Source organism: Mus caroli, chromosome 2 (genome assembly GCF_900094665.2).
Source record: "Mus caroli chromosome 2, CAROLI_EIJ_v1.1, whole genome shotgun sequence".
Lineage (NCBI taxonomy): Eukaryota > Metazoa > Chordata > Mammalia > Rodentia > Muridae > Mus > Mus caroli.
In genome coordinates, this window is record NC_034571.1 from 11,194,403 (window position 1) to 11,208,852 (window position 14,450).

Below are 14,450 nucleotides of genomic sequence, written 5' to 3' on the forward strand. Positions count from 1 at the left end.
TCTCTTTCTCTCTCTCTCTCTTTCTCTCTCTCTCTCTCTCTCTCTCTCTCTCTCTCTCTCTCGCTCGCTCGCTCGCTCTCTCATCAGATCCTTTTTGTTTGTACCTGAGTATTTTCCTTATATGTACCACATCTGTGGCTGGTGCCCAAGGAGGCCACAGCCTCCAAGATCCAAGAGGGTGTTGGATCCCTGGAGTTAGAATCAAGGTCACGTTGTGACCAGTTGTGAGCAGTCACGTAGGTACTGGAAGCTGGACCTGGGCCCATTGCAAGAGCAGCAGCTGCTTTTAATTTTGAATACAGAGCCATCTCTCCTGCCCTTCACCCACTTTATATTTTGAGGCAGAGACCCCATTATACCTGGAGTTCATTGTTTCAGGTAGACTGGCTTGCTATCAAGTCCTGGAATGTGCCCTTCCTTGTCCCAGACACTGGAGTTACAAATCCTCACTACCATGCTGTGCTCTTACCTAGTTCTGGGATCCAAACCCAGGTCCTGCTGGCTTATGCAGCAAGGGCTGTATGCAGAGCCATCTCCCCACCATCCCCAATTATGTTGCTGTTGATATCACAGAGTACATGTGAAAATATACAAATTTGCTTCATCTCACTGAAGTATGGCAGGCAGACAGCCGTTGACTGAGAAAGAAGTGGAGAGCTGCAATTTAGAAGGCAGATGATGTCTGACTTTGTCCCTGGGTAGCTATTGCCTGGGGAAGCCAGTCACTGCCAGCTCTTCAAGTGCACTCTTCCTGTCCTCCTTAGATGCAAAACTGGACCACAGTTCTCAGCTTATTCACGTGACTGGATTCTAGCTAGTGTACATGGAAGCCATTTGGACTTTCTAAGACTAGCAAATATGACCTTACATGCCTCACCTTCTACCCCACCCACCCCATATTCCATCACCCTTTTCTAGCCTCCTTGCTCACCCAAATGAGAATAAAATTGTCAATTCTGGGAGCTGAACTAGAAGCTATCTTAGTAGTTAGTCATTCAAGTCCTGGTGCTCACATATGAACAAGAAGCAGAGCCACTTTCGATGGAGTGGTACCCCAATATCAGAAGAATCATTTCTTTATAGTACTTCAGATATTTAGGGCTCACTTAACCTGATTAACATATAATATAGTTATGTCTACCTTGCAGGCAAAATAATGTCCTGAACTTGACTTGACACTTCTTTTGTTGTTTGATATGACTGAGTATGAAGGCAATCAGATGTGAAATCAGTGTGTTTTGACTTTTGGCAGAGAGGTAAATCTAAGAACTCATGAAATGTAAATTCTGGGGATCTTTTCTAAGGGAGAGGAAGAAACTTTACCTTTTCTGCCTATTTTAGTTTTGGTCTTTCACTATGTATATACAAGTCTTTTATACTGGATATGCTTGTGGGGTTATTTGTTTTAATATAACATTTTGTAATTCAGGGCCCTCATTTAATATTATAGTTTCATGAAAAGTGCATGTTTGTTTTCACAGAAATTATCCTAGTAAGTTAGGACTGCAGTCAACATAGATCTATTTTATGCAGATGCTATTCAGAATGACAGAGATCCAGAAGTGTGAGGTGAAAAATGGTCTCCATGAAATGAGAAATCACACACACACACACACACACACACACACACACACACACACATGCACACGCACACACAGACATACACGGTGAGTCTCTTTTCCAAAGAGCATGGCTTCAAGGTTTGCAATGGGGTCACAGGCCTTCAGTTAGAAAAGGAGAGGTCATTGTGGATTCTTTCACATTGTAGAACAGAAACATCCTCTTAAACTGTTCATTGCCTTGGCAGCCCGAGTTCTTACCAGTGACCCTTTTCTCATTTCAGAGCATGCCCAGAATATGCGTGTTCATTTCAAAGACCAAGGAGCACAGGAACACTAACCTGCAGCTTAGGGGAATAAGTCATTTGAATGCATCCAGTCCAGTGATAAGTCTAGTTCTTCAGGAGTCTCTTGCATTTCTGTAACTTTTAATGTGAAAAGGCTCATACTTTACTTACCAAAACTGTCCACTTTCACTTTCAGCTTTTAAATATTAGAGCAGGTCAAGTATGTTAAGAATAAGAAAATTGGCCATATAGAAGGCATTTAATTCGTTTTCTAGACCTTCTTATTCTGTTTTTATCCTGATTTTACATTGTTTAAAGGACTCATATTTTGCTACTTTTTATTTGATAACTTTTATAAGCCAGACAAATGTCTGAATGGGAAACTGTACTGCATGTCTAATACATGCCAATTAAATGAGCATGGGTTATAGAGGGAGAAATAATGTTTTCACAAGACTCATGATCAAGTAAGTGGTTGTCATCATGAGTTTACACAATGTTTTAAAACCCATGAAGACAGACCATACATCATTCATCCATTTATCCACATACTAAATGTTTTCTAACCACAGTGCACAACAAATATGGAACACTGACCTCAGTCCTAAAGATAAAATATGGTGACTCCAACTGGTGCCGTCAAGGAACGTCTGCCTGGTGCTGGAAAGGAATATAACCTTAAAGGACTCAGTATCACAAATTATAGGAAATGAATATACCCTTTGACGTTAGAACATTTAATTGTAAAGTTATTTCCAAAGTTGGTCTAACATTTTGTGATCTCTGATGAAAAGATAAAATTCCACTTCCCAAAAGGCCATAATGAAAGAGGATGACAGATAATTAAGTATCCTCTAAGATATCAGGCTGATGCCATGGGAAAACATTATATCTCATTAAACCAGAATACAAATGTGTTCTAACACATCTGAGATACCCATAGTTTTATAAAACAAACAAACAAACAAAAAAAAAAAACCCAAACACCTTAAAACTCATCACTCATTATTCAACAAGCATATGAATTAGTTTCTAAGTATGCCCAAAGGGCCTGTGACCTGGTCTGTATTGGCTGTGGTCACTTGGAGGCATAAATAGGCTCCTGATTTATACTTTATATTAATTACATATTGAAAGAACTTAGAGTACAATTACTGGGTTCTGAATGTACCCCAAGTGACAAGTGTGGTTCCCACAATACAGAGTTTCCAGTATGGTAGATGTAGTCCCTGAGACTTTACAGACCCAAGACAACTATGTTTTCTTAAAGAAGCAGGGTCAGGAGAGTGAGCATACTGGCAGCAGACCATGGATTGATGGTAGATTTTAATTGGAAGGAAATATATTTAACTGCAAAGAAAAACAGTGTTTTTCCAGTTTTCACACACACATATATATATATGGCATGGTCAGGAATAACTATAAAAGCATTGCTAATTGTCATAAATGAACTTAACAAACCCCTAAGCTCCCATGGCTGACATGGTCATAAAAATAGAATCTCATATCCTAAACTCACAAACTCTCTGCTCCTTGCTTTTTTACTTTTTTTTTTCTCTACAGAAAATTGATACTTTTTTCTTTTTTAAAAAATTAGATATTTTCATTATTTACATTACAAATGCTATCCCCTTTCCTAGTTTCCCCTCCCCAAATCCTCTCCCCCCTTCCCCTGTTCACCAGTCCACCCATTTCTGCTTCCTGGCCTTGGTATTCTCCTATACTGGGGCATAGAACCTTCACAGGACCAAGGGCCTCCCCTCCCATTCATGACTGACTAGGCCATCCTCAACTACATATGCAGCTAGAGCCATGAGTCCCACCATGTGTTTTCTTTGGTTGGTGGTTTAGTCCCAAGGAGCTCTGGGGGTACTGGTTAGTTCATATTGTTGTTCCTCCTATAGGGCTTCAACCCCCTTCAGCTCCTTGGGTTCTTTCTTTAGCTCCTTCTTTGGGAACCCTGTGCTCTGTCCCATGGTTGGCTGCGAGCATCCACTTCTGTATTTGTCAGGCACTTGCAGAGCTGCTCAGGAGACAGCTTTATCAAGCTCCTGTCAGAGGTCACCCCCTCCCCCAGGTAAAAATAGGAAGCTAATACTTAGGTCGTAGTTAACATTAGTAACATGTAATCCAAATGGCAATAAGACTGAAGATTTGGAAAACCAACGGCACTTTGTATATGCTTAAATCTTTAAACATACCAAGATCTGTTTTTTTTTCTTCCTTTAAAAACAAAAACAAAAATCCTGACTCAATCCAGTGTATGGTAGACATCTGCTTAATGAAAACAGCTCAGTTTAAGAAGAACACGGTACTGTATTTCATCATCATAGTCAAACACAGTATACAAAGTTTACCTTAGTAAAAGGTCTCTGTGTGTATTTCAGCTTGCACAACTGTTATACTTTGTTTCTGCTCGGTGAGTGCTACCTAGAAAATTTGTATGTAGATCTGTATGTAGATTTTTTCAACCAAGAAAGGTTGTCAAAGCAAAGCAGCCTCTTATGAGCAATACTAGAAAGGAAAATAATTCCTCCTCCTCCTCCCCCTCCTCCTCCCCCCTCCTTCTTCTCCTCCCCATCGTCCCCCTCCTCCCCCAGCCCCTCTTCCCCTCCCCTCCTTTTAGTTTCTTTGTTTTTAATTGAAAGCTCACACAATGTACTCTGATCATGGTTCTCCTCCTCCATCTCCTCCCTACCTCTCCACCCATCCAACTACAAGCGAACCATTCCGGTTTTACCCTCTTACCAAGAATTTCGGGGTCCTTAAAAACCTGCTTATTTTTGTCTCAACGGTTACACTAAGACTTCTCAACCGTGGAAAGGGGTGCGCTGGGGGGGGGGCGATATAGTCTGCTAGCAAAGACAAGCTCCTAGCAAAGACAACGAAAACAAAACAGGTCATCACAAACCAAAAAGCTAGGGCACAGGTGTAGTAGGTTTGAACCAATAGTCAAGTCAGGACCATGTGGGAGGAAGTCTTAGTTCATCACTGGCACTTGCTTTCTGACTCATGCTTTTGCAGAAGTTCGGGGTCTGTCTGTAGCCTTTTCCGAATCATGGAGAGCTTCAGTTTAGGGTCTAACCCTGTGGATCTTTTCCCTCCTCTGGACTCCAGGAAGAGGAGGTGAACTGAGCAGCCGGGCCAGTTACCTCCCTAGGGAGCTGCGACTGGCTGGCTTTCGTGGCTTCGAAAACTTTCCAGCGCGAGTGCCACGGCGACGGGCCGTAGCTGAATCGGAGCCCACGCGGCCCGCGCCTCCCGCGAAGAACTTTTCGGAGTGGCGGTGGTTTGTCACTCTCGCTTTCCGACGCGCCTCCCCCTGGCTCGTGCTCCCCGAGCGCCCTCCTCCTGGCGGGGACCTTCCCTGGAGCCAGCCCGCCCAGCAGTCCCAGCCTCCGCCGCTCGCGGGCCCAGAAGCTCCAAAGAACTGGCGCCCCTCGCTCCGGCCATCCAGCCTCGTGCCTGCGCCACCGCCTAGTCTAGGCTTTGCAACATGCTTCAGCGGCGTCGCGCGCACTGAGAGCCTCCGATCCTGGGGCGAAGAGGAGCGGGGGACCCGGGACGTGGAGGAGGGGACCCGCAGCCTTGGAGTCGACTTTTTGCCGATGGTCCAAAGCGACACGTCCAAGTCGCCTCCGGTAGCGGCGGTGGCGCAGGAGAGCCAGATGGAGCTGCTGGAGAGCGCGGCTCCCGCGGGGGCGCTCGGAGCACAGGTAGCCACTGCGCCGCGCCTTCTGCTGGCTTTGTGAGCCTCAGAGCCCCGACCTCAGTCCCTCCCGCTGCCTCCTCTCCCTCATCGCGAACCGCGCCTCCCCCTCCTGCTCCGCTCTCCTTCGCCACCTCCTCCCGCCCATCCCGGTGCTGCTGGGGACCCTGCCTCTGCGCGCCTTCCACGGGCTCTGCTCCGGCTTCCATTTTTGTTGTTGTTGTTGTTGTTGTTTGTTTGTTTTTTTGTTTTTTTTTGTTTTGTTTTGTTTTATTTCCCCCCTCTGCTTTCTGAAAAGCCAGTGGAAAGGGGCGAGGACGACCTGCCGCTCCTCCCCGGCTTTTCCCGGGCCACGCCGCTTGGCCGTCCGCGCCCCTGCCCTGGAGAAGCACATGGAGAGCCATGGACCAGGCGAGTGGACTGGACCGGCTCAAGATCGTGAGTCCGGGCGGGCGGGAAAGGGATCCGCATTCTGCATCGCTGTTTCCGCCGCTGCCTCTGGTGGTCTCTGTTGGGAGCTAGGCGGGGAGGTGGGGTGTTATGCGGGGGTCAAGGTGGGCGTGGATCCCGTTGCCTTCTCCCCGGAGAGCAGCCCCAATCCCCCTCCGCACCTGGGGCGCTGTGCCACCCAGACAGTTCAGCTAGCTGTCCTCTTTCCAGGGTTTGCCTGGACCCTTGTTTCTTTGCTGGAAGAAGAGAGCAGAGTGTTGTGGGTGAGAAAGTTTTTGTTTCTGTTTACCCCGAAATGGCAAGCCATTCTAGCTGCTCCTGGGTTCCTTTCTCTGATGAGTATTAGCGGTTTCTGGAAAAATTCTGTCCTGCTGCTCATTGTGAAATAGGAGATGTCGGTTGCAGGCGTGGAGTGTGATAAGGTGGCTTTTACATAAAGCCTTGGCAGGTACAGTTGGGATTCCAGACACCCCCAGATCTGGGCGGAAAGGAGTTCCTCAACTTTTATTCTTGGGGTAAAGCTTTCAAACCTGACACTTGAGCTACTTGGAGAGTGCTGGGAAGAGGTTAGGGTGAATCCAGGAAGAATATTTCTCCTCTGCTTAATGGCTTTGGCTTGCTCATGTCAAGTCCATATTTGCCAGATTGTAAATTGTGATATTTGAATGAATAATAATACATAACATAAAATACACGGGGACGAGGGCTTACTGTGCAGCAGAGAGGTGGGAGTGAGGCGGTCCGAAAAAGGTCACAAATATGTTGCTGCCGCTCTGGTAGACAGCAACAGACAGCAGCATTTCTGTACGGTGCTGATGGTAACCCCATGTAGTATAATTCAAGCTCTGCTGAGCCCCTCACCCATTGTGTGTGCGTGTGTGTGTGTGTGTGTGTGTGTGTGTGTGCACGTTTGCATGCTGCTACTGATTTGCATGTGTGCTTATGTGTGTCCAAGCTGAAAGCTTGTGGGTACCAGTTCAGAGGGTAAATTGCAGAAGACCAAGGGATTCTCTTCAGATATGTGGATTTCAGGAATTGAATTCAGATCTTCAGGCTTCCTAGCTAGTGATGTTACCTGCTGAGCCTTCTTGTCGACTCTTTATTGAACTTTCATTGACCACTGGAAACTGCAAGTTCTAACTTAGAATGCACAGTTTACATTGATTAGCAATGGGGGAGAAGTATAGTCTACTTGGGCTTACAAATCAGAAATCCATTTCTTTTGTGGTGGTAAAACAGGTAGGCTTCAGCCAGCCTGAGTTTGGCTCCCAAGCCCAGTGGAGACCTGTAATTAAGGAGAGCCCTCTCAGCCAGGTTCTGCCAGAGGAGCTGAATTTGAACCCAACAGGGCTCACGTTTGTTTTAGGCTCCTGATTTTATCTTGATACTTGCTTGCCAGCTGAGACTAGGGTAAAAGATGCAGGGAGAGGCCTCAGCTGTGCAGAGATGAAGGGCTCGAATACTGAGAGAAGAAGGAAATGGAAGTCTATATTCTCCTGAGTTGTTTTGTTTTTTTTTTTTGTTTTTTTCTGTAAAGTTTTAATTCTCGTGCTAAAAATAAAGTTTTTGTAATCTTGTTATTCAAAGTTAGTACTGATAAGTCAAAAGAAAAAAGTGATTATATGCAGATAAGAGTAGTAATTTACCTAATTATTTCTAATTAAATGCAAGACAACAAATACCCCGTGTATAACTGCAATTGGAAATTAATCTAATGTGAACAGGTACAATTTTCACCCTTCAAAGAATTTATATCCCTGTAGTTACATAAGTGACAAACGGGACATTTGTGTGGGTGGGAGTACCCAAGAATCCAAGGAGTTAAAAAGAGTAAAGGCCACAGTCTGGAGTTATCTGCCGTACTTGACAGGGGAGGTGGCATTTGAAAAGACATGTGCTAGATTTCAACAGGAACTTTGAAAGACATAATGGAGGACACATACCATTATAGGAATTAGAAGTCTTCTCTATGGAATGCATTTGTAATCTCTAGAGTTAGCAGAAAGCAGGGGAAGGATTAGCTTGGTAATGCATCAGGTTGACATCAGGTTGACAGGGCAATTTGAGGCCACATCTTGGAGCCTTTGAATAACAGAGATCTGTGAAAAGGGTTCAGAAACGGAGCCACGTGACAGATCACTGGACAGATCCACAGAGAATGTTCTCTAGGATCATTTGGAGAGCAGAGGCAGAGAGGGAAGAAGGGGAGGTTGATAGATATACAACAGCTTGGGCAAGAGCTAATAATATCTAAACTCAAAAGAGGGAAAAGGCCACGGCTATGTTAGGCCTATGCTTCAGACATTTCAAAGACCAAGACAAGAATTAGCACATGACTACATGATGCTGGATAGAGGGGAAGAAGGGAATGGATTTTATAAATAAACATATGCCCAGGAAGGTTTAAATGTTCATCCTCTCCTGCTTTGGGGGGCTCCTAAAAATGAAAGCAAGTTTGCTTCAATTGTGTTTATCTTACAAGCATTATGTGAGGGCAAAGTTACACTGTTAAGTCCTGGCATTGTAGGACTCCTTTGAAACTTGGCAAGCCCGCAATCCCTTCAGTCTTTGTTTGAACAAAACACATTGCCTGTAAATTCTACCTGAGAAAGAAGGCTTCCCTGGCAGTATCTTTCCCTCGCCTTTTTCTATTTCAATTTCCTTTTCTTTTCCATTTTTCTTAGGGGATGAGGTGGGTCTTGTTCCTTTTCTTGAAGGAACTGAATAATAGAAATTCTCCCCAGAAATGTACAAGTAGAACCTCTATTCACAAATAAACTTCTCAGCTTCACTACTGGCTTCAAGTTGCTTCTTCTTTTGTTTTTAGTGATCAGGATACAATCTTATATGAACATAGTGGAAGATATAAATTCACAAAATCTTCTCAGGCATTTATTTATATTTTGCCTAAGGAGATGGAATACCTTTATCCATCTGAGCTCTGCTTCCAAGTTCACCGTCAGGAACAAAGTGGTAATTTGTTACATGAGAGGTACAAGGTCATGCCAGTACAAATCTTAAAAGTTCCGATTCCAGCAGACTAGTTTTTAGATAACAGCTGGATACTATAAGAGCCTATCTAGAGCAAACAGCTGGATACTGTAAGAGTATCTAGAGCCAAACATTCAAGGTTTTTTTTATTGGACTCTCCAAATTCCAAAAAGGATGTTCAACTCTATTAGGTGCCAGCTCCCTCTGGCCTATGGTCAATTGATATGTGGCTAGCCCAATCTGAGATGTGCTGTTCATGTGAAACACATACTATATTTCAAAAACTCACTGTGCAAATAATAAACAGGACACAACTCCAAAAAATTCCTAAACTAAATACATATTGAAAGGATGCTACCTTTTGGGTTGTTGAGTTGAATTCACTGAATACATTTTCATAATTAATTTCTTCTGTTCCTGTGTCTACTAGAGAATATGTATTATGTAGGCAGTACACTTTCTTGTTGGACAGCATAACTCTAAACATTGTAGCTGGTCCTTCTCTAAGGATGGGAAAGATCCTGGGCAGGCTGGGTGGGTGAGGAGGAGGTGAGAAGGACTGGAAACAGGATGGTGACAGGAGAGGCAATGGGCTAGAAACAGAACAGCCCAGGCGCTCTGCAAATTAGGCCTCAAAGAGCTGGTAGCCAGCATCTCCAGTCACACCTGACAATGAAGGACAGTAAGCAAGGGGCCTGTTTGTTTTGCTCCTAGCAACAGATCCCAGCTGGTTCCGCCCCAGCTAGTTCCCCAGCTGCCTTTCTGCACTCCATAGAAACAATCTGGTTGCAGCAACATCCTGAGCTGCTAGAGCAAGGGGCTTTATCAGAGAAGAGTGGCAGTCTGCCTTCCAGTGCTCCTGAACCTAGTTGTGCGTCCCAGAAACAAACTTAGGTCCTTGCCCTGGGTGCATAAGCCTTGTTTAGTCTCCAGATGCAGTGGCTGAGTTCCCATGCTGTAGGTATTAGCATCATGGATTTATTTGGAGGAATTGAAAAACATGTCAATCAGAAATTCAGACTGTGTCTTTGGAATTCGAAATGTAATATTTGAGTGTGACAAATTTTAGTTACTCTACTAGTTTGAGCCCTTCTATCCACTGTTCTCCCCTCCTTCCCAACACCCAGACACCCTGACACCCCACCTCTAATTTGTGATGCTGTTGGAAGACTGTAGAGTTTTGTCCATTCTGGGAAAACACTCTATTAATGGACCTACAGATTCACAGTCTCCCTTCCTGATACATGATTTACCTGTTAATGCCTTTGACTCTATTGAAATATATGGTATGCTATCTTGACCTTTTCTAATAATGTTAATGTGTTAACCCTGTGGGGGAGCAAGGGGAAGCCCTCTTCAATTTTGTGACCCCTAGACATGTCTATATTCTACTAACCACTTTCAGCAAGCACTGCATATTGCTTTTACATCTATGGAGAATTACAATGATTTATAATGTTGCTTAAAGCAACTGAGCCTTTCTTAGAAACCTTTCCAAGCCTGACATTATGAAAAAAGGGCACAGCCTGCCCCAGCCTTTCCCCCTCCTCCTTTTCTGTTCTGGCCCTCACTGCATTAAACCTACTGGATTTGCCCTTCCAGGAAAAACCGTTCTGCCCTGCTCCAGCTGACAGACCTCATCCCAAAGAGTTGTGCTGGTATTGCCTCCTGATTCTTTCTCTGTTTGTGTGAGCTGGTCAGTTTGAAAACCAACTGTGTTCCCCTTTTCTTTTAGGGGGTTTTCTCAGCTACTTCTCACCTAGTCAAGTCCCCAAGGACTTTGTTCATAGTCAAGTGTTTATAAACAGGGGAGCTTACTGGATCTCTCTTGGATAATTTTGGTCTTCTTGTCATTGTCCCAAAGAAGATGAAAGTCTGAAATACAAAGGAATGAATATCAGCAACTACTAATTCAGGGGAAGCAAACTAACTTTACACATCAGCATTGTCCCCATGAGAGCAATTTGTCATGTAAGACCATCAAGCACACACATCTTTTCTAATGCTGTCCAGGGGCTGCCATGGCAACTTTGCTTGCCCTGCAGAAATATCCATAATTAACTACTACTGTCCCTTTCACTCATTCGAAAGTGACACTTTAACTACCTCTGCAAACACAAGCATGTATCTGCAGATTTCAAAACAATTCTGCTTTTAAAAACTAACCAGTGTTGCAGATTATTCACATGGAGCTGGTATTCAGACCATAATGTAGTCTGAGTATCTTTTACAATATGTTTGCGTAAATTTCTTAATTTTATTCTAATTTTTTAAATCATCAGTGTGTTTAGACAATTTAATTATGTGCCTCTCTCTTACTACAATGACACAATTTAGTTTTATGTAGCTTCATGTCAACACTTCAGAGTAGAAATGAGAGACTGTTTAGAGTGGTCCAGGAAGGATGCTAGCCTTTTATACTGTAGCCAACCCCCCTTCCATTCTCCATCTTCCTCCCTTTAACCCGGGCTGCTTGAATGCTTAACTGTCTGAAATATTAGGTATCATATAGCTGCCAAACAGCATTGAGAGACCATTGTTTATGCAGATACCAGGGCCTAAAGTAGAAACTCAAGAAAATGCTGTTTCTTTTCCAAATATTGTCAACCAATTATTGTTAGTTATTACGTGCCTCCAATTGGGGAAAGGGTTCCACTCTTTTTATATTTTCTTCATTTTAGCTGTTTTCTTCATTTTTAAAATGTTATCCATTTTTCCAGGATATAAAGTAATTTTAAAAAACAAAGTGGACTTAATTTGAAATTTCAGGCAAAGTGAACTTAATTTTAAATGTGCATTGGATTAGAGGAAGCCATTTTTACTTTTGCACATGTATATGGAGAGTTTTAGTCTTTAGCCCCTATTTCTCTGTCTCCTGTTCCTTTCTTCTTCCCTAGCCGTCCTCCTCCTACATGCCTGCCTTTTTGTGTGTGCATATGCCTCCCTGAGTTCAGTTAGGATCGACTGTGTGAGCATGGGCAACTTATTCGAGTCTACAATAGTGAAGGAATGTCACCCTCCTTGACCTACCATTAGGTATTGCTAATCCCTCATGGAGGGATGGGACATTATGAGCCTTTCCTATCACATGATGAAATGTTGGTGAGCCCAGTCTTGTGCAGGTTTTATGCAGGTAATCATTGTTGTAGTGGGTTCCTGAATGCCTCTCGAGGTCATGGCCTGAAGACATTTTTTGGTAGCATTCCTCCTGAACCCTTGGCTCTTACGTTCTTTCTGTTTCTAATTCTGTGATGTTCCTTGGGTCTAGGTGGCAGGAGGTGATACAGATGTCCCTTTAAGGCTGAACACTCTCCATTTAGCTAAAGAGTAGTAGTGGGTTCTCCTCTAGGACCTATGAGCTCCCCAGACACAGGATTCTGGAAAGATTTATAGTATAATTTCTGTGGAGTGGGCCCTTAGACAGTAGAAAAAAAATAGGCTGAGATGATTAAAATAAAGGATTGAGGTATAAATGAGCATGTTGTGTTTATTCTGGCTCCAATAAATATGACATGTACGTAATAGCAACAGTCTATAACAGAATGGAACTTAAAATATTTAATGCTTTTAGTCACTCCTTAAAGATATGTGTGTTTGAGGGAGAATGTAGAAACTACTAGGGCAGTCTGGGGAGATGGCTCAGTGGGTAAAGCATCTGCCATTAGAGCTTGAGGTTCTGAGTTTGAGTCCTTGGAACTCATGTAAAACAGGACACAGAGGCACACATCTGTCATCCCAGCACTCCTTCCCTGAGAAAGGGAGGTAGGGACAGGAGAATCCATAAAACTATGGGCCTATTAGCTGGTGTCCACTGCTGCATACCACAAGGGACACGATCTCAAAGAACATAGAAGGTAAGGACTGATGATACCTGAGGGCATTGTCTAACCTCAACACATATGGACGCCAACCTACACACACACACACACACACACAAACACACACACACACACACACACACACATATCAGTCATACATAGCAATTTAAAAAATAATAGTTTGTATATAATTTAGTATGCTATATTTTTTATCATATGCACTATATCTAAAACAGTAGAAACCTGAAATTTTTTATAACACAAAGATTCTGTTGAAAGCTGAGTATATGTAAGGTCATGTTTGTGGATGATATTACCAAGGGATTGGAAAACTTAATGTGAAGCTTTGAATGTGTTTTTCTTTTTCTTTATTCTTTCGTTCCTTTCTCTTTCTCTCTCTCTCTCCCCTCTCCCCTCTCCCCTCTCCCTCTCTCCGCCCCCCAAACAGAAGCTTTCCCTATGTCTCTCTTTAGTTTTCATTCTCTCTTCTCACAGGGCAGAATGTGCAATTGTGATTAGCCAGGAAACACTTTAAGACACCCAAGAAACTGAAGAGAGAAAGCATATTTATCATTTAAAAAGATGAAATACACAAGAATAAAATCTTTATTTTCTAGTTGTTTCAAATGGGTACCAAAAGAGATGAAAAAAAGAATAATAAGATTATATTTTGTTTTTGTTCTCAAAAATAACATATTCTTCAAGAGGATAAATAATGTGTTTTAGATAGACTGCTCCCAAGAGTCCTAAAGAAACATGTTAGGCCTTATGAAATTCTTTTAAAATAGTAAGTGATTTCCATATGGAATAATGCACCTTTTAAAATTTCAGGGTTTTTTTTCATACCTCATTGTAGCCTTCTTTGGCCTGGTAAGATGGTTTTGTCCAAACCTTTAGATAATAATTGGAAAAGGAAGAGTGTTGTTAAAAGAATGTTATTTTTCAACAGTTTACCAGACAATGTTTATATAAGTAAGAAGAATAAGCTGAGAAGTGAGGAGAGCCTCGTGTGTCACACGAAAGCCCAGCCCAGCTTCTCTTTCCTTTTATGAAGTGGAGAATTAATCAGACGCCATGGAAACATGTCTGTATTACATAAAGCCCTTAGATACTTGGAACAGAACAAACATATTTAAGAATTTTTTTTTTCTTTAGAATTGCACCACACTTGCAGTGATGGCAAATCCATTTAAGTGACTCAGGTCACAACAGCTCACAGAAGATCTCAGCCCGGAAAAGGGCTGCCGATGCTATGCTTTATCAAAGGTCTTAGTTTTATATTAAAAAACTTATAAATAATAAAACATAATCAAGTAGCACTTTCAGAACCTGAATACGGTGATTTAAAAAATGTGTTTTTGTAACTATTAATCATGTGATGAAGTCTCTATAAACTTAACAATAACTGACATCATATCTTTCAGCCCAACCTGCCCCTCCCACTTTCCAGTCATTCTGTGGCTTTCCCTTTTGTATAGTATTTGGACACTTACCATGAGCTAGATCTTATGCTAAATTCTACAAATAACTCTGTCTCTGTGTCTGTCTCTGTCTGTCTGTCTGTCTGTCTGTCTCCGTGTCTGTGTGTAAAGGAGACTCTCACATACATTAGACAAGCATTCTACCACTGTATTTG

The 14,450-nt window shown here is 42.8% G+C and overlaps 1 protein-coding gene across 7 annotated transcripts in view; it reads left to right on the forward strand.

Annotated features, from left to right (window-relative positions):
• The first annotated feature begins 5,084 nt into the window (after positions 1–5,084).
• Cacnb2 (calcium voltage-gated channel auxiliary subunit beta 2) overlaps positions 5,085–14,450 on the forward strand; it is a 385,021-nt gene continuing 375,655 nt past the window's right edge. Inside the window, exon 1 of one of the 7 annotated variants that reach the window (XM_021156785.2) lies at positions 5,085–5,562. In XM_021156785.2, the coding sequence (XP_021012444.1) occupies positions 5,455–5,562 (108 nt within the window). In that variant the 5' untranslated portion in view covers positions 5,085–5,454. Of the gene's footprint in view, positions 5,563–5,789; positions 5,994–14,450 lie in introns of those variants that run through there. The other 6 variants (XM_029473857.1, XM_021156782.2, XM_021156781.2 and 3 more) reach the window with 6 other exon arrangements.